Raw genomic sequence first — 21,718 nt, forward strand, 5'->3', positions numbered from 1 at the left:
GGGTTGTGTGTATTGCCATGTGCGGAACAAATAAAACTGAAATTAAAGGAAATACCTTTAGACACAATTAATGAGTAAAAAACGTCACATACATGAAGAAGGATTAATAATACTGCAGGTTTTACTTCATGTCGTCATAATTACCAATGAAAAATGATTGTATTAGAAGCTCAGTCCGTAGGGACTTGGGTTGGGAATCAGAGGGTTGCCAGTTCAAGACCCGGCATGGCCCAAGTCCGGAAGTTGGTCTGGTAGCTGGAAAGGTTCCAGTTCACTTCCTGAGCACTGCCGAGCTCCTTGAGCAAGGCACCAAAACCCAAAACTGCTCTGCAGCGCTCGCTGTGGGCAGCCCCCTCACTCTGAGACCTCTCCATTAATGCATTAATGTCCACAGGATCCTGTTTGTGCATGTTTGTGTAGCATGTTCATTAAACAGAGTGTAAAAACTGAATTTCTGATTAATAAAGGATAAATTATTATTATTATTATTATTATTATTATTAATAATAATAATCATTGTGCCTGTGTGTAGATATAGACGTGTGCACTTCACATGAAGCTCCAGAAGAACGGAAATCTAATTTCTCTACAAACACATTTCCTTGATTCCTCTCTTTGTATGATTTCCTTGATTTCCTCTGTACAGCCGCAGTGGATGAATGAAGACACAAGTGCCCAAAAGTTTGATCCAATTTAGATACATTACATCCTTGTTGAATTGAGAAAATCGCACCTATTTTTAAAATTTTTTTTTTTTATGGCAAACCTGATTTGAATGCTCATCCAACCATGAAATAAACATCTGCGATTGTCCAGCAGCATAATTGGATAAAAACTTCACCATAGAAAGAAGTTGATTCACCGATGTGACGGGGGAAAGCTCATATGAACCATAGAGAAGTCTTAAAATCAGCAACAACACACAGCTTTGCAGTTTTATAGTTTTATTGAATTGTATCACTCTACATCATCTAGAATTTCAACAATATATTATTTTAAGACCAAATATAATACTTGCATCCCTGCAATAAGTCTCTACACTTAAGAAGAGAAAGCTGTTTTACTGAAACATACATTAAGAATTAATATTTCATTAAACATTGCCATAAAAGTGAATGTTCATTCTTCAATGCCATTTTTTTCTAGTCATATATATTTTAATATCATAGATTTTAGTCTCTTTCTCCTTTATAGGTATACTAGAAAAGAAAAAAGGTAAGAAATGCACAAAACCCATTGAAGAGTAGCATGGCCTAATACTACAGCAAAGAAGTTACTGGACATTCAGTTGACATGCACTCAGTTGAAGGATAGAAAAGAACACAGCCATAGAAGGGAAGAGTTATTGCCTTGATCCGTTTTTCAGTTTCCTGATTGGCCTGTTGTTCATGTCACAAAGCGTGTTGAGGTTGACCTGGCGACAAGCTTATTGTCAACCAGCGTCCACCAGGCCTTCTGAAGTTTTACATGTTGTCTTTTCATGTTGCTGGGAAACATTCAATCAAGTCCTGCGTCATTACATTTCAATAGCATAACTCTTTCATTGTATGACAAAGCACAGGTTGCACTGAGGAGTAGGATAGAAAAGAACAGGTTGCACAGTCTGAGGGACATTCAGGAATGTATCAATAGGAAACAGTATTGGCATTTCTGACACTTCACTCACTATCTAACTCATTTACACAACCCAACCAGGCTGGGCACAATGTACAGGAAAGAAAAGCCCTCGGTAAGACCGCATGTGCTGCATTTAGCTGGGCACTGGAGTACTGTAAAACTATGGCTATCAGTATATTGGGTCACTGACATGTACACATCAATCCATGCAATATGGCTTTATGTTTCTATTCAGATACAGCAGCTCCTTCTTGAACGCAAACAAGCTTTTATTGGCACAGGAGTGCATGTCATGTTTTTTTAAGGAATGAAAGGGTAAAGGTACCTTGTGGAGCCGTCTTGTAAGTAATTGGTTGTTCTGTAATCAGCTCGGCTGCAGTTTAAGGTTTACATATAGACAGATAACCTGATGTCTGGAAAAGAAATCAGGGTCTTCTAAAGGCCTCCGCTGTGTCCTCAGAAGCTGAAGTAAAACCAAATCAGACATGGTCTCAGAGAGATTTAAAGGTTGTTCCATGTTACTCTGATCATATAGCTATTTTGACAGTCAGTAATGAATGTTGAAGTTAACATCCATCTGTGTTTCTGACAAAATGAAGGCCAAAAGCATTGTTCCTCATTAGCAGGGTTTTTGCCTACACTGAGGCATCGAAACTTCCATGAAGCCAAAGTGACCTCTACAGCTGAACACAATGAAGTATAAACCCTAATAGAGCCAAAGCCTTATAATGTAATCTGAAACTCAACTCTGTAGGAGGCTTAAGTAATCCTCCAAAGATATGGAGAGCTATGATCTCTGTGCTTAGCGTTTGCTGGCTGCACTCACCACTGACTGCAGGCTACGGGCGAATAAATATTGAACTGCAGTAATCAAGGCAAGACAGGCTAAAGGCACGGACAACAGCCCATATTAAGATGTAATGTTAGACTATTGATTTCCACTACTGGAACAGGAGACAGGACTTAGAATTAAAAGAAGGCATTATTTAAAATGTAATTGTTCCGGGATTGTACATCTCCTGATTAGTTGGTGTTATGGATAATGTAATTACTTCATAGATTTTTCGAATGATGTGCACGCATCAATGTCAGAAAAGTTTGGTAACCAACATGAACTTATCTGACATTGGCCGTAATGCTGCTTTGTTCCTCTGAAACGTCTTCATTGGGCACTTCTTAGTACATTCTTCGATACAGGAATCTTGTAAAACCTTACAATGCAGCTGAGCTACACAGATGCCAAGTGACAGAACACCCATGTGGATTTAAAATGTGCGTTCCTTCATCAGAACACACTTACAAAAATCATTTTCTTTCGTTTTCCCCACTGTATTGTTTGTAGCCACCTAGACCTAATTGGCTTTGTTGGTGCATTGCTACATTTCTCGTAGCTTTACCACTGCTTAGAGTCAGAATACTAGAGTGTAACCAGGATCAAGAATCTGCTTCCTCCTGCCTACACTATACAAACAAAGCAGGAGCCAACTTGTAAACACCTTGTTCCATAGCACAGCTCCACAGGGTATCTTCATCACAGACACTCTGAATTATTATTATTATTATTCGATACATTTCACAGATAAAGAAGCGACGCCTTTGCATGCCTGTTCTATAAGCCTACTGTAATACATATTCTGTGTACTTAATATATTTAACATTGTTTAACATGTCCACATTCCACACAGTCCTGCCCAGCTCAATGCAACACAGCGCTCCAAAAGAAGGGAATGGTGCTGGATCATTATAAGTATCAGTGTAGCTAGATCCCCACTCACTACTACCACAGTACTGGCAGATGACTGACTGGCTGTCATTCACAGAGGGAAATAGAGAAAATAGACTCAAATGTAAGATGGATGGCATGATGGCACCTTTGAAAGAATAGAGCTATAAATAAGGAACAAAACAGATAAACAGTAATACTATATATATCTCTAAATACTCTCATCATACTCAACAACCTCCTATATACTGTATAAGTCACAATATTCACTCATTTTTTTACATTGTGCTTTCAGAATGAGAGTCTGATTGTTTGACGGTGGTGGACTCATGGCGGTGCTGGTCGTGAGAAGGTTAGGTGAGGGGACTTGGGCAGGTTTTATTGAGCTCAGTTTTTTCCCCAGTATTGGATATGATAAAGAAGAAACAGAGCAGATGCAGAGGTGGGTCTGATCAATTTCAAGCAAATCTTCTCAAAATAAGGACGAGCCAGACATACATAATATGTCTAAATATAATATGTCAGTAAGATAGGATGCCAATTTGGATTATGTACTTTAGAGGTTTCAATTGACTTCATTTAATTTGGATTGTGAATAGAAATCAGGGCCAAAAATTAAAACTAAATAGTAGCCAAATGTCTAGTCTCAATGCACTCCCTTGATACTTATGCTTGCTTAAGAGTGCCCTCCACTGGGTTGTAGTCATTCAGAGTGGAGCTTTAATATAAAATGGGTTAAAGCATCAATTACGGTAAGTGGACCACATTCCTTATGTCAAATTTCAAAACTTCCATTCAATAACATGGTCATTGGTCCTAAACATGACATTAATACCAGAGCTTAAAAACTAAGTCTAGTTCTAGTTATTTATAGACCAAACCTAGCTGATCAGACCCACCCAGCTGTTGATTCTTTTGATGCTCCAGTTCAGTTATAGTTATAGACATGCTTGTATTATATCAGTGGGTTGAATGGAGACAGTATACCTGATCTTCATGTGTTAAGCCGGGGAGACACTGCACACCTGAACAATGCGTTGTGACATGCCTCACAGAACTAACATCCACTCTGTCCCTGTGTACATAGACTACATGCAGCTGCAACCAGCCTGACCCTCTTTACGTTGAGTTTGTGTTGAAACAATTTATTGTCTAAAGATATAGACAATTAAACCGTAGTGAAAAAAGTATTATTGCTGGTATTATGTAATTATGACATATCTATTTTAGCATTTTTCTGCAAAGAACCAAATTCAGCCTGGTTCTGTAGTATTTCAGCACTGCCACACCCTGTGATCTAGCAAAGCTGTGCAGCACACATGGGCCGTGTGGATGTTCTAACCCGTTAAAATGCATTACAAAATGAAAAGCATGTGGTTCTGCTAAGCACACGCACTGCTCAGGCATGTAGTGAGGGATGTTTAGATGCCAAGGTGGTGCGGAGCTAACAGTATGCTTAGTTATAAGGAGTACTTTCATAAATTCAAGGGTTTTTTCGAGTGATATGGCATAGTGAAACGATCTTTGTGTCATCAAAATGTCAATGCAACTCAGACATGGTGTTGTGTAATCTAATGCTCAGAGGTTCCCCTACTTACTGGGAGTTTAGAACACATTCTATGAAGAAATGAATCTTTTGAAAACTCCTCAAAACCTCCTCCTCCTCCTCCTCCATGTGATGATGTTTAAGGCTTCATATTCAGTGTCATTTAGATGGGTTTCTATTTAAAGTTTCTGATGGTAGTTATTCTGATTCAAATAAACTGTTACAAGAAGCTGCAATGCCTAATTAGCTACTGCCACTTCCACTGAGGAAAAATTGCACCATAGCACTAAAGATGTCAATAAATACAAATATATTCATAACTGAACAACATTCTCATATGTACAATCTCTCCTAAACTTACACCACTACTATAAGCTACCCATCGCCAAATCAGAGAAAGAATACACTTACTGAAGGCGAAAAATATAACAAACTTTAGCTGCATGGAGAACAGTGAGGTGCTGTCTTTATCTCTCTACTCCTCTGTCTCAAAGTAGCAGCAGACTGTTTTCTAAGTCACTCATGATCCCTCTACAGCTATATTATCTGTTCATCTCAGCCCTGTTATCACTGTGTAGAGATTCAACATTTGACCCCAAAGTGTTTCATGACATAAAAGGTTTGTAATGAGGTTTAAATCCCTAACTCTAATGGTTGGCTACATGTCTGCGAATCACAAGTTAGCTTGGACTTGTTTTCACATGCTAAATAAGCTCCTATAGCATCAGAGACATTACTCTCACAGTAGCCATTAAACATAGGTGTACTTGGGTCTCACACACCAAAACAAATGGATCAAATTTACCTGTTTAATAAAAGGCTTATACTTTGAATTCAAATACTATGTCCAAATTTGAAAAACAACACAAAAAATTACACTTAAAAGGTGTCTTCATACATTCAAGGACTGGTTAAAATGCTTGTTAGCATTTAAGAACTGTTACAATCATAGCCCTAGTTCTTTGATAGAGTGTGTAAGGACTGTTATCCAATGAGATACTGAGGGAATACCTGACAGGAACTCTACCTTTCTTCCATTGGTGTATAGGATAATAATGGACAGTACAGGAAATAACCCAAGTCTAACCTCTCAGCGCCATTTATATTTGAAATGAAAAAGAGCATTTCTTTGTGAAGAACTTAAATCATATTAGATACCTCCCTGCATTAAGTCAGAGTCTGTCTTACCTTGTAAAAGACTGCTTGCAAGGTCTTCTTGATTTTACCATTGAATACTGTTTTTAGTGACTTGGAATCAGGTGACTGGGAAAGTAAGTCTAACCATTAGCTAGATGCTAACTGTTCTAGCTAAATTCAAGCATTCAGTTTTCCTGAGATTGCAAGCTTATCCAGCAACTAGGTAGGTCTATCGTCCTCATACATTATACTCAACGTGTCAATGTAAGGTGTTTATGGCTGATGTGAGAATAATGTCAAAAAACAAAACAAACCAAAGAAGTGTACAACACTTTGTGTGAGTGCAAATGTGAAATGAGAAGCTACAATGAAACAACAGCAAGATGAGCTACCTGTGGTAAATTCTACCCTAACAAAGAGGAAATAAATGCAGCATTCATAAATGCACTACCCAAAGATGGTCAGTACGTTTACATGCAGTTAGAAAAAGTCAAATTTATTGTGATGTCCGAGTCCGACTAAAACTAGACTTTTACAATGCATGTAAACATGTTAGTGCGACTGAAAGAGTATTAAATCAAATTTTTTGGAGTCGGACAAACACACCTAGATAATGCGGTTGAAGATCGATTAACTCTTGTGTATGTATACACCTCAATTGGGCCCAAAGTAGACTAGGCATTCTGCGCCTGTTCCACAATCCTTGCACCAAACAGCATAATTACATGACTAAGCAAAAGTTGCAGTACCTTCGGCCTCCGGGTATCACCATAAGCTAGAAGGATAAGGTGCATTGCAATTTAACCAAAAGTAAAGTGATGGGCATGTACGAAATTCACAGAGCTGTAAAGTTGTCCATGTTTTCACCGTTCAACATACAGTACAACCTATGCAACCACCACTTTGCTGTTTGCTAACCAGAAAAAGGTCCAATAGTAACTAGCTGAAATGGGGCATATTGCTCCCTATGGTAGAAGAGTATGACACACTTTTGTCCATAAATTGATTCTCCCTCGGTGCTTGTACACTGGGACATGGACAGTCTACCATATAAATGGCCCAATCGAGCTATAACCCTAGTTCGACTTAACTGTGCATGTAAACGTACTGACTGACTGCTACATGAAAACTCAACTTCAGGGTCCTTGCTACATGACAATCTCCACCATAAAGTGGCTCAAAGCTACTTGAAACATGAGCATGACAGAATCCAATACCTGTATCCATAAAACCACTACGTTGAGATTGCATTTCAGTAATCTCTCCGTGTAAAATGCACTGTTTGTTCAATTTTCACTGCAGTTGACACCATTCATTTTCACTGTGTAAACATGTACTTACAAAAAGAGTTGAGGAATGTGAGGGCTAAAGGAGGGAGGGGGAGGTGGGGATGTGAGAGGGGTAGAATTGCAAGGGTACAGGTCTAGGGTTTTAGGTGGGAGGGGGCTCCAAGAGGAAAGGGGGAAGTGTCCAGGAGTCTTGGCGTGTTGTTGAATATCTTCATGCTTAGTCCTTGTTCACGCTGCACCAGGCGGCTGCAAACAGAGAGAGAAGAATGACAAGCAAGAGTGAGGATGGCGAGGAAGATGGAAATAGAAAAGAAAGTGATCCCCAGGGGAGGGAACAGACAGGAAGACGAGCAAGGAAATGAATAGAAACAGATTGAATTGAGATGAGGAGAAATTTGGCAAGTCAGAGAAAGAAAGAAGACAGTGAGTGAGGGAGGAGAGTGAAAGGAATAGAGGGTGAGATGAAAAATGAGTTAGACAGGAAAAAAGTACAAATGGCAGTCTACCAGGCATCACCTCAGGTCCCTGACAGCCTACACCTAGGAGCATGGATGCATGCCAGTGTCAGACTTTTTAAATGGTGCCAGGTAGCTTTAGTGGTTCACAATGCCTTCAAGCTTTTAGTAATTACACAGTCAGCCTTCCTGACTATAACACTTATCAGCGTCTCCAGATTTCGAGGAGACAATGATAATTTAGTTCTGCTCTATAATTGCAATTTAACAAAATTACTTTATTTAGCTGTTAATTACTGACTTATGGCTGTTAAACTCTGTTCTATTGTCTGTATTAAACTCTGATGTGCTTAATTATCTGGAACCTACAAATTTAATGAAAGGTTCATGAAAGTAATGAATTAACTGAAAGCCAATCCACCCTAATCCATCTATCTATCTATCTATCTATCTATCTATCTATCTATCTATCTATCTATTTATCTATCTATCTATCTATCCTGATTGTGAGTTCTGTTTGCTGCACATCCACCGCAATTGGCTTTGCCAAATGGCTCCATCTTGCACCCCTAACAGTGCAACCCCCCCCCCCCCCCCTTGCGTTCCCACTGAAAGCAATGTATTCGACAAGAGTTGCGCAGCCCATCATACCTTTACCCAACATCATTTTGTTGAACCAGAAAGCTCTGGGCATGGCCAAATTGATGATTTCGGCTTTTTTTTTCCATTTCTTTACAAATTCAGTGCACTTACATGCTACAATGTTACAATTCACTTAACAGATGCTTTTATCCAAAGCGACACACATCAGAGAGTAAGTACAAGACTAATCCATTCATACACCGCCACCGAAGCAGCGGGAGCTGGTTGAAAGAGTAGGGCTGAGAGAAAATGGCAAAAATCCAAACAGTCCGCTGACCTCAATGACTATAAGCACAGACTTGTCTCATTCTCCTCCAGCCTTTAAACGGCCAAGACAACATATTATCAGAACAAGATATGCAATGCCACAGATACAAGAAAAATGTTTTCTGCTTTTAACTCACTGCTTCAACCACCTCCTCCTCCACCCTCCAATCTGTTCACATCAGGCATGTTTGCCTCGTATTTTACTGAAAAGGTTGCAACCATCAGTAACCAGTTTTCTGAGCCTGACCAACTCAGCCCAAAGGCACCAACCAAAAGTGCCTCACTCGACTCCTTCTCCTCTCTGACTGAGGATGAAGTCTCTTAGCTTGTGACAGACTCTCGGCCCACCACCTGTCCTCTGGACCCAATACCATCAAGCCTCCTGCAGACCATTTCCTCTCCGCTTAATGCTGCACTTAAGCATATCATCAACTCCTCTCTGTCAACGGGTGTGTTCCCCACCGCATTCAAACAAGCTCGGGTCACCCCTCTGCTCAAAAAACCCACACTAAACCCAGCCCAGGTTGAAAACTACAGACCGGTTTCTCTTCTGCCCTTTCTGTCAAAAATACTTGAGCGCACAGTCTTTAAGCAAGTCTCTGAGTTCCTGTCCAGAAATGATCTGTTTGACCCAAATCAGTCAAGTTTTAAGCGGGGCCACTCTACTGAAACTGCACTACTGTCAGTAACAGAATCGCTATGAGCTGCCAGAGCTGCGGGTCAGTCCTCAGTTCTATTACTGCTAGACCTGTCTGCTGCCTTTGACACAGTCAACCATCAAATCCTCCTATCCACGCTCTCTGAACTTGGCATCTCAGGATCTGCCCTCTGCTGGTTCGTGTCCTACCTCTCTGGGCGATCCTTTAGAGTGTCGTGGAAGGGAGAAGTGTCCAAAGCGCACAGCTTATCCACAGGGGTACCTCAAGGGTCAGTGCTTGGTCCCCTTCTCTTCTCCATATACACAAGCTCACTTGGTTCAATAATCCGCTCTCATGGCTTCTCATACCACTGCTCTGCTGACGATACCCAGCTCTTCCTGTCATTCCCACCAGACGATGTTACAGTCTCTGCAAGAATCTCATCATGCCTTGCTGATATCTCTAAATGGATGAATGAACGGCACCTTCAACTCAATCTTTCAAAGACTGAGCTCCTTGTCATCCCAGCCAGTCCCTCTATGCAACCACAGATCAATATCCAGCTTGGAACAACCAAACTCATGCCCACAAAGTCTGCCCGGAACCTGGGTGTCATGATTGATGACCAGCTAACTTTTAAGGTTCAAGTAGTCTTGATTGCCCGGTCATGTCGATTTGCCCTGTGCAACATCAGGAAGATCAGACCTTACCTGTTAGAACATGCTACACAGCTCCTGGTACAGGCTCTTGTGATATCACGCATTGATTATTGCAACTCTCTACTGGCAGGTCTTCCTACATGCACTATCAAACCCCTGCAGATGATACAAAATGCAGCAACACGACTGGTCTTCAACCTTCCTAAAAGAGCACGTCACTCCGCTGTTCATCTCCTTACACTGGCTCCCAGTTACTGCTCGCATCAAATTTAAAACTATGCTGCTCACTTACAAAACAGCGACAAAAACAACTCCTCCTTACTTTAACTCTCTCATCCAGGTCTACACTCCCTCCCGCCCACTACGCTCTGCCAATGAAAGACGTCTGATATAACCTTCACAACAGGGTCCTAAGTCTCTGACTAGACTCTTCTCCTCTGTTGTCCCCCGGTGGTGGAATGAACTTCCAAACTCCATTCGATCTGCAGAGTCCCTCTGCACCTTAAGAAAAAGCTAAAGACCCAGCTCTTTCATGAATACCTACTAACTTAATGATGATGGTCTCAATATTATTGATGATCATGATGGTTTTTGTTTGATAACGATGACTTATAAGATGGTTTCTATACTGATTAGAGCTCTCAAGAACTGCCGTCAATGTTGTGCTTTGCCTCTGTGCAATACCTTTCATCACCTGTGTGTCCAATCGGACTCAAAGCTGATCGTTTGCTCTTACTGACATTGTTCCCTTTTTTTCTAGATCCTTGCTTGTGTTGTACTTACTCTCTGATATACGTCGCTTTGGATAAAAGCGTCTGCTAAGTGAATTGTAGGATTGTAGAATTGAAAAGCGACGACTCTACCAATTGCTTTCTTGAGCAGTGAATTGTTTGTTCATGTGCCAACAACTATAAGCATAGCCCCCTTTGTTAAACATCCTGAAATGCAGTGCACAAGTTCTACTTTTCTTTAGTACCTAGAGCTTAAAGTTTATAGCTACCACACTTTTCCAATAAATTCAACATCAACACTTTTTAGCAGCAATGCACCCGTGGTGTTCTTTCCCACTAGTCAGAATTAGAATCTGCTTTATTGGCCAAGTATGCTTACACACACAAGGAACTTTTTACATTGAAAAAAAATCTTTTGGATAGCTTGATGTGCATTTATTGTGCCTACAGGCCAGCCAAGAGATCTGTGCTCAACCTTTTCAATGTGTGTTTTATTAATCAATCAATAAACCTTAAATTGTATAGAGCCAATTCATATCAAATGTTATCTCAAGACACTTTTAGCTTTGTCTTCACTCACCGTACATGGCTTGTAAGCTTATATTGTGTTGCTAATACATGTATTCATATGTGGGGCAAGTTAGTCATGAAGTTGTTCGCTTTCCCCAAAGAACCCTGTTGTCCATAGTGAAGAGAAACCTATGTTGTTTTAAGTAATCAGGTCTGTTTTATTAAGCGTTCTCTCTCCTACCACAGATGTGTGCAGCAAGTTAGTCCTGTCTCACCACTTTGTGTAAGTGTAAACACATTAAACTTAGCTGGTCATCTATCTCCAAAAATACATTATTATAGTAAAATAAAAAAAGGCACTTTTTTATTCTGCTGTGTTTCATGACTAACCTGGCACGGCTACAGAGGACATGGCCTCTGGCTGGCACAGTGTGTCCACCTTCACATGCTGAAAGGCTTTGTTGGCGGCCGACTGGAGGTGCCTGAAATCAGAAGACAGTCAGAAGGTGAGAGGGCACACACACATAAACACACACACACAAACATACAAGGCTAAACACACTGCATGTAAAGTTTGGCATTAAAAATGATATCTGCACAGCCACCTTTTTACGCATGCAAGCACATGTAATGTATTTTACGTTACTCTTATGTGCTCCTGTCTGATCAACTGTTTCTTAATTTACCTTCAAGTAGAATATTTTTTGAATAATCCCAATCTATATCGTACTGTTTTCCATATCTTGTTTTGTACATTTCTGTGTGATAAAAGAAAAAAAATGTAAGCACATGTAGCCTCCAAGTGCTTAGCGTGGCCCTCAGCCTTTACTGTAAGTTGAAATATTAATGGCAGTGGGGATGCTGTGAGCAGTGGAGCAGAAACTCACATCAGCAGGCAGCTACATCAGCATCCACTCCTCATGCCCAGCACCAGCACCATCACTAAATCATGTTGACCTGTCGCAACTCAAGTGCTTCAGCAAGTCTGGAGCTTGTGAATGGCTGAAGAATGCTAATTAAATGTGGATGGAGGAATTTTTCCAACAGAGCTCATGACAGTAATGGAAGAAAAGTGGGTGCCCTCTTTGTTTGGCAATCAATGAAAACAATGACAGCAAAGAACAGCATGCTCAGCTCCACAAAACTTTCTCAGAACCCAGAGTGCTGACTGAAGGCTTTCTCAGAACCAAATGAACTGCCTCACTCAGTGATGACTTTTAATACCTTTAAAGTGATCAGTATTTGGAATGGAGCATTTTGCAGCAATGGGCCTTCCATTGCTGCATCCCTGAAGCATTGGTAGATGCTTCACTCCCTCTAAGGATTTGACTATTTTTTTTAAGTACCACCGTGGGACTGCTACTACATGGAGCCACATGTGATTAAAAACATACCTTTTCCACTCCTCCTCTCCATCCCAGAACTCATACACGACAAAGGATAAACCGTCAGGCAGTCGCACGGCAGTCACACTGGAGCAGAGTCAGAGCAGAATGGGAAGGGTGGGATTGTAGAGGAGTACATGATGAGTAAGCGGGGGAGAGTGATGAGAGAGTGGTTGGTGGATTATGGAGGGAGGACAAGGTATACGAGTAGATGGATGGCAGTGGGGGTGGAAGAGAAGAAGAAACATATTAGATCATACAATTATATCACACGCATTGTACAACTTAGTTACAAGACTTAACATCAATATGATGGCTTTGAAAGCAGCAGTTTAATAAAGCACTTTCTAGTGCATTCTATAACGACCAAAGGCTTATCTTTAAAAACATTAATCTGTTGAAGTATAGGTTAAAAAGAATGCTGTTCTGTAAATAATCCACAAAGGTTCTCAGTCCATGTTTACTTGATTGTGTCATGCAAGGGGAAACTGCAATCACTGTTTACATGGAACAATCTTGCCTGTTGAAAAAAAAGGATTTTCTAGTCTTCTGACTACTCAAAGTGCTCTTACACCGCACGTCACACCTACCAATCCACACCCTGATGGCAGTGGTTTCTATGTAAAGTGTCCATCAGTATTACCTTATCCATTCATACGTATTCATATGCTGCCGAGGAATCAGCAACTTGGGTTCAAATGTCTTGCGTCTTGCCCAAGCACACATCGGACTTGTGGTTGTAGGAGCTGGGGATCGAACCCCCAACCTTCCGACTGATAGATGACCATCTCTACCACAAGCTTCCTAGTGTAAGTATTGCATTTAAAGAGACACACACACCAAAACGGAGCATTCTGAGAGAGCTGGTTTATACAGGGTCACAAACCTCCTCTGGTGCTTGATTCATGTTATATTTTGACCAAAACACAGCACAGATGTTTCATTTAGACCACAGGGGACTGTTTGAAAAGGTGGAAAAGGGGTTTAATATGTCCTCTTTAAAATAATTATGTACAAAAAGTGGCTTTTTCAAAATATTTTTTTAACACATCCTGCATATTCACAGGGCACCTAACTTCATGACATCACCCTCCGATGCTTTAAACAACATAATGTAGGACTGCTGTGTTCTGAGTTGCAAACGGCAGATCATAGGAAGAATGACCAATTGCTATGATTTTACCCTGATCTGATTTTTTAAACAATAGAGTAAGTGGATAATGAAAATCTAATAGGACAGCTGGACATCTGATCATCTGGTCAAGTTAAAACAACATATTTGATCACCTAGTGGCAGCTCACAGACCAACAAGCTTTGTGGTGGAGGTAATTTCTGTAAACATTACACAGAAATATGTGTTCGAGCAAAATGACACACTACATTACACATTTCATAAGAGTATTTCTGAGGTTGGGTGAACAGACAGTAACACAGTAAACATTACAATGCAAGCCTGAATACATCCAGGGTTTACTAAACCTGTCTAAGAAGCATGTTGTGATTTCAGAATTTGTTTATTCCTTTCCTAATATATAGTGTTACACCATCAAATTCAAGTTACAGTAGGAATATGTTGGATGACAATGTATTGCTCACTTCAGAATATGCTGCTGGACAATTACCTGTTCATTGACTTTATAGCTGACCAAAGCAAAGCTGAGAAAAAAAGGACAACTTCACTGATTCCCTAATGACTTGCAGTCTTAAACCCAGTAGTGCAATGTTATCATTTTGATAACAGCATTTAGGCTACCAAGAGAAAATGGCTGCTGTATGACTATGGTAAAGACAAAACGCAGTGTTTATATTGACTAAGAGTCCACCTGGAGAATGTAAGTGTAAAATTGAATAGCCCCATCGATACTTTTTGGGAAAAGGTCTTGCGCTCTAACAGTTCACTGGCTTTCTTGGTTAATTTAATCACTGGGCCTCTTGGCTCTGGAAAATGAATCATTCTGACGAAAAATGAAAAAAAAAAAAAAAAAAGATAGACCTTTGAACCATCGAAGACCTTTGAACATTATGAAAAGCTGTTATGTCAACAGGATCATTGAATCCAGTCTTGACTGTTACTTTAACTTTTTGCAGAAATGGCACAACTTTAGAGCCATATTTCATTATAATTATAATTAAAGCTTAAATTACATTTCTATTACTTTAATCACTTTATTACTTATAACAGGCTTACAGCAACAATATAAAAAAAATGTTGCCTTTAGACTGATGACTTTATCCAATCAAATTGTTCATCTTTAATATTAGGATACGATTTAATCAATCTGCTTTAGTGTTTTTGACACAGTCTAAAGGGCAGTTCCTGCATTGACCTGAAGAGGGCACTAGGGGGACAGGCTGCTGCTCAACAATTCACTGCTGCTGTGAGAGAAATGAGTTGAGTTGTGTGATCTCTGCTGGAGGATATAATAAAGTGTTTGTTCATGTAATCAAACAGTGGCCCTAAAAGATAATGAGCAGGGGAGACAAAGACTAAATAAACTTTATCTATTATACAGTTAGATTGTGCAAGATAAAAAGAGGGAATGGGAAGAGAGAGGAGGACAGACATGCAGTGTTACAAAGGAGAAAAAGATGGAGAGGGCACGCACAGGGGAGAAAAGCCTCCTCAGAGGTAATGAGCAGGCTTCCTCCATGAACAGAGCTGCATCCTCATGCATTATTCAGTTCAGCTACATAAACACATCGTGATGCAACCACAATTAGAAATAAGAGAGTAACAAGGTTCATTCAACCCTGTGAATAAAAAACCTAATGCTGGATATGAACAAAAACAAAGAATGAATCAAATACATCATCTTGATGAGTGAAGTGCTTCACCTGAAGGGCCCTTCCACTCTGTCTGCTATTTATTAACATTATCGCTAAATCATTTAATAAATTTTTTATCATCTAAGAGCAAACGTGTGAAGCAGTGCAGAAGGTGTGAGTGCCTGTGTGACTTATTGAAGACCTTGAAAACCAGTCACAGTTTGGGAATAAGATGTGTTAATTTAAAAGTGCTTGAAAACAGATGGATGATTTTATAGATTAAAAAAACAAGAAGTCAACTCAAACTCTATAAATACAGAGCCAAGCTGCATTTTCATTTGTAAGTTTTACATCTTTAAAATGGATGATTTCAGCATGAGTTCTTCCTCTAGGGTTAATTTGTCATGTTTACACCGCATGCTCTCAACAGAGACAAAAAAAAGCAAGAAAATAAGGCAGAGATTCTACAGCTATACAGGTAGTCCTTTGAGGACATTTAAGTACTGTTATTCATGCTGATATTTAGCAAGTATTAACATTTTGACCATTTAGCGTGTTAACATTTCCTTATCAGCACTAAACACAAAGTAAAACAGGTCAGTGAGAATATGGATTTTTTTTTAACAAACTGCCAAAATCAAAAACACCGTTCGAAATTAAATTAGTTTGAGCAGATGATGTCAAATAAAAGAGAGAAAGAACGTGACAAAATGCATGCAATTACAAATCCTGAAGGGAACATAAATGTCAAACCTTCTGTGATAGCAATCAGTTTAATTGGTTAGAAGTTTTGTCAAAAAAAAAAAAAAAATTACGATTTTAAAATCCACAGCGTAGCTAGAAGGAAAAAAATGTATACATTTTCACATAAAACAACAAGACAAAGTCTGAAGAATCAGGTGCTGGCATTATCCAGAGTTTTTCAACACATGGAGCTAAAGGCATGACATTGTCCATGTCAGAGAGGTAGCACCATGAGTGCTGGAGGAGAATTGCCTTTCAGTAATGCTGAGTATTTCACTTTAATAATATCTGCTGTATTGTGATATGTCCTTGAATAAAAACGAATATAATGCATATGAAGCAATTCAGTACAGACCTTACGATCAAAGTGGAAATGCCGTGAGCCAACTTTTGTAACCCAGCAACAGTAAGTGCTGGTTACAAGTGATCTAAAGGACAAAAGCACTGCCAGTGCAAAAATAAAGTAGTCAATGGACACACCACCTTAATTCTGTGGATGTGGATGATGGTGGTGTTCATGATTTAATTTAAACCTCTGGTTTTGGAAATCATAATATACTTATTTTTCTTTAAGATTTCTATCATTAGCTTTTTTTATGCCTTTACTGTGAGACAGGACAGAAGATAGAATCAGAAATCAGGGAGAGAGATACTGTAGAGTGGGGAGTGACATGTAGGAAAAGAGTCAAAGGTCAGATTTAAAACCAGGCCACCTTGTTTTGCATGGGGCGTGTGCACTTACTACTGACGCCCCTATAATGTAATATTGTGATATACTCCGGACATATTTTGGTAAACATCAAAGAGACACAAGCACAAATACAATCTCACAATTTGACAAACAGCTATTTTTTTTTCATATTAGAGGTTAAATGTTCAAATGTTTGTTACTGAGGTCAGCTGACACACTTCAAGAGCTAGTTGCTAGAATTTCACAGCAGCAAAACAGGTTTTGTTTCATAGACTTTCAAAGGTCAGATGTTTAATTTAAACTTCACTTAATGTAGCCTTTCTCTCTTGACAGCCTTAGTAGAGCCATGGTTCCCTGTAAACCACTGATGCATGTGACCAACTTTTGTGTGAGCCTCAGGCACTAGAGCACTTCTTAACCAAAAGGATTAACAACATTTTGCTGTGACTGAGAACCTTTGCCCTTCTCCACTTTCCAGATGATTTTAGAACAACATTTGCTCTGCAACAGACCCTCACCAGAAGCACCATTTTAATCTATATCTTCACTTTTCTGTTGGGAGGTCGGGATCTAAAATTTGGTATAAACAAAGTGGGTGCATTCCTTCTTTTTTTGCATTCTAAATGAAGATAATATAAATTCTGATCTCTAGACCTTGCTCCAGTGCTTCTGCACAAATAGAAATATGTTGCATGAATTCACCTCATGTTAGTCAAAATGGTGTTACAAGCACCTGCCATGGCAATAGGTTTTTTCCACATTTGCACACCCCATTGTTCCCCATCTCCAACCGGACCCCTCTAGGACATTCATATTATCTTGTTCCTGTGTTGAGAAGATTGTTTTGTTTTTTTGCTGGAAAATAAATGTATCTTGTAAAAAAGTTTGTCTTCAGTCAGATGTACAGAAACTTCCCTATGTGTTATTAGGCTGGCATCTTTTCACAATGTATTTAGATGTTCTGTTTTTGTCTTGTCATTAATACAGTGGAGTCAGTTAGTGCTTCATTTAACACTTATACATTCAAAGGCTTTATATTCCCAATTATTCACACAACTATTTACAATGTAAGGGGTCTCCTATTGTGACTAACCACAAGAGAATTACCAATTCAATCAGTGATTCTCCTTTCATTTTAGCATCCTTTAGCGTGTTGCTTTGTTTTCAAGGACCACAGTGTTACTTTGTAGGCCAGTCTCATCACACAGAGAGATCTTTTCAGGCTAAAACTGCTGCTCTCTAATGAGCTAGCCTTTAAGAACCCACTGTTAAATAGTCACAAACATAACTCAAAATAATATTGTCCTGTCTCTGCTGGACTATAAACAGGTGTGTTAATATATTAGCCATTTGAACTTCAAAGGTGCACAGTAAATGTATGTTGAATTTGATTCTGCTGCTCTAAGTATCCAAAAAGCAGGAAGACAAATAGAATTGAATAGATTTTTAACTTTACTTTGGGAGACACATAAGGGCTAACATAATGTCTTATAATACTCAAACAGAATGGAATATTTGCAATTACTCAATGCTCTTTCAGATCTCCAAAAATCTGGAAACTCTGTCTTTGAGAGTCTTTCAGAATCTTTTCCCCAAATGAGAGGCTGCGGAAACTTGTGTGAGAACCATAAAACAAACAGAATAAGCAGCAGAGATAGACCCTTTGCGTCTTGCCAAGGGCATATGCAGAATATGGCTCAGTACAAAGCATACAGCATTCTGAGTCTCTACGGATATTAGACTGATTCACAGCACCCCGAGGCTCTAAGGGGGAATGCACAGGAGTTTTACAAAAGGGCGGCATATATAGAAGATTATATTAAAGGTACATTTTTACCTGCAATGCGTATGCAGCATGTAATTATCCCACTGAAACAAACCCCTGGGGATTACAGTGGATTTGTTCATTTTTTGAAAGATAATCATAAAATACCAACTTCCCACCAGAGAAGTGTTTTATGTGCGCTTGTGTGTGCCCATGAACACTAAAAACGACTGACACAACCCAGACCAAAAGATGGAAAATGTGAGGTGCTACCTTTTAAAGTGAGATAGCATTGAGGTCCTGACACTAAAAATGAAAAACATTAAATATTCAACATGATTAGGGCGCTGGTGCTGCACTCTGCAGCTGCAGCGCCCAGCAGAGAGGTAGTGAAAATGGGAAGCAGTGCCGAGACTTACTGAAAGCAGTCTCTCTGAGTGGAGACATTCTTCAAGTACTGCTTCAGAGCCTCGCAAAACTCGCCGAGCTTCTTCTGGGAAACCACCATCTCCTGACGAATCAGCAACAAGGACTGCAAAGACAGAGGGAGAGAGGGAGGTCAGCTTTGTACTGATATTTTTAGGTATCTATTGTTAGCCCAATATAAATAGTAACATTTATAAGGAACAGTACCAAAAAACTTTGACAAAGTTTATTTTTGTCTTTATTTGTTTACGCATCATAGCCAACAGGACTGTCTTATTTCAAATGTCTGTCTCGAAATTGATGGTCACTTATTTGACTTTCTACTTTTTTAGGCCACATTGTGGTTTGACTCTTGGGATGACAGTGTTTGTCTATCACTTTGGAACAGACTGACATATCTCTACAACTTGATTCTTGACCTATTTGAAAGATTCACAACTTATTTGACATACAATTGTTATAGCTTTTTACAATATCAACATCAGTAAAAAAAACAATTTGTCCAATATTGATTTACTCTAAGTTGTTTTAACCCCAAAGTGAATGACAGGGTCCCTCAGTCTCGGCTATTAAACACTATTTTGGTAGTTTAACCAAAGTTTCAAATGGACAGCTTACAAGCTGCCTCACATTTGATTCGTGAACATACCTCACAGACGCTCCAGTTATCTAGTGTAGTGGGAAGCTTGCCTTTTGTTATCATCTCAGTACCAAAGCAGCTTTATAAAAGCACCTGCAGTTACAAGGAGTTTTGTGATACATTTTAAATCCTTGGCTTATGTGCTATGCCTCCAACATAGCAATCAGAAATCTCTCTGATGCTGAATCACAATGTGAAAACATGAAGCAGTGTCCTTCCACAGTTCCCTTTCCTGCTCCCTTCCAGTTGTCCAGTAAAGTGTGTGACGGTGCATGTGTGTCCAAAGTAATGTTCAATTTCAGAGTATTATCTTTTTTTAATTATTCGTATTAATCCAATCTTAGAAATCCAATTATAAACAAGGAACTCCTGCTGCAATGTTTTAAATCTTAAGCTTTTAATGTGCCAGTGTTACTGTAGCAGAGTAAGATTAAAAATGTATCCACTATGACCTAGATAACTTCAACAGAGACCTCACAATACACATCCATGTGCACAACCATATACACACTAATTATGATGTGCACACACACACGCACACACACGCACGCACGCACACACACACACACACACACACACACACACACACACACACACACACACACACACACACACACACACACACACACACACACACACACACTCAAACACACAGATGTGCAAACACACACAGAAGGCTGTTGACCCAGAACATCCTGTCAAATTTGTTAATCAAGCTCTATCTGTGTGATTTAGGTGTAATCACACATGAACACATGCAGACACACATATTTACTAAAGTAAACAAACAACTACACACATGCTGTATACCAGAAATGCACAGACCGGTGGAATGGTGGAATACCCTAGGTTTAAGCTACTTTGTACAGTTCTATTAGTACGATGATGATAACAATAGATGTAAACTATCTCTTAGCTAACTCTGGTACACTGCATCAAAGGGAAACATTTATGTTTAATATTGTAGATGGACTTGGTAAATGGACTTGAGCTTAGCGCTTTCTATTCTTCTGACTACTCAAAGCGCTTTTTACACCGCAGGTCACACCTACCCATTCACACACTGATGGTAGAGGTTGCTATGTAAAGTGACCATCTGAAGTAACTAATCTCATTCATACGCCCCTGACGAAGCAGCTGGAGCAATTCGGGGTTAAGTGCCTTGCCCAAGGACACATCGGACATGTGGTCCCTTTACAAATAAAATAAGTAAAGTACATTTCTTAGGTATCAGTATGATCACTTCCTTTTACATTACTTCACATAGTCAATCTATAAGTCGACCAATCAGTTTTTTAAAGCACTATGGAGGTGAGTGACACATTGTATTAGTCATTTAGGTATGCTGTTCTTGATTTTCTGGAGCACAGACATGATGGCAGACTTCTTGAAGTATATGGGCATGACTGACTGAGCCTGAGACAACATTAGGTATCAGATGAATCCCCTCTCTGTGTGACAAAGATGACACCTTATATGCTAAGCCAAACATAGGACATATACGCTTCTTTTTTTCTAACTGGGAAACAGAAAGAGTATGATATTTTGTTTGATTGGTGTAAGTTGTAATGCATCATCTTGCCTTTAATGTGTCTGCTCCAAAAATGACAAGAGTGGCCTCTGTAAAGCAAAGGAACACATTTCCTAACAGTCATAACTTTTTTTTATTTATGGTTTCATTTCTAAGTCCTAAAAGTTTATTATATCCCGGTTGGAAATAGCCATCATCAGAGCTGGGAGTTGAGTACCAAGAGAGAAGAGATATTGACTGTGAGATCTTCCCGGAGTTTGTTTTAAAGTGGGGGGATGGGGGTGGGTTGTCCAGCTTGACGCATGTCTGCAGCGTACTCTGTCGAAAATAGACTTGCAGTGTATTTGAAACCAAAAGGAGCGTAGTAGCGCTGCTGGCACGCTCCGGAGACGGACCACAGCGTTCTCGGTGGAATCACAATCATTGACTAGAGCAGCAAGGAACAGCATCGTAGATAGACCATGGTGTGCACGGAAAATGTTGAAATGGGGTGTTAATAAGATGACATACAACATGGCTAACACCGAACTTCCACCAGATACGCGTGCATTGCGT

The 21,718-nt window shown here is 39.6% G+C and overlaps 1 protein-coding gene across 1 annotated transcript in view; it reads right to left on the reverse strand.

Moving 5' to 3' along the window:
* Window positions 1–3,095: 3,095 nt before the first annotated feature.
* Window positions 3,096–21,718, reverse strand: part of necab2 (N-terminal EF-hand calcium binding protein 2) — a 135,219-nt gene continuing 116,596 nt past the window's right edge. The window contains exons 10-13 of the mRNA XM_061036288.1: window positions 18,986–19,098; window positions 12,609–12,686; window positions 11,605–11,696; window positions 3,096–7,558 (exon numbers count right to left, since the gene is read on the reverse strand). Of these exons, the coding sequence (XP_060892271.1) occupies window positions 7,530–7,558; window positions 11,605–11,696; window positions 12,609–12,686; window positions 18,986–19,098 (312 nt within the window). The 3' untranslated portion in view covers window positions 3,096–7,529. The remainder of the gene's footprint in view (window positions 7,559–11,604; window positions 11,697–12,608; window positions 12,687–18,985; window positions 19,099–21,718) is intronic.

Source organism: Labrus mixtus, chromosome 4 (genome assembly GCF_963584025.1).
Source record: "Labrus mixtus chromosome 4, fLabMix1.1, whole genome shotgun sequence".
Classification (NCBI taxonomy): domain Eukaryota; kingdom Metazoa; phylum Chordata; class Actinopteri; order Labriformes; family Labridae; genus Labrus; species Labrus mixtus.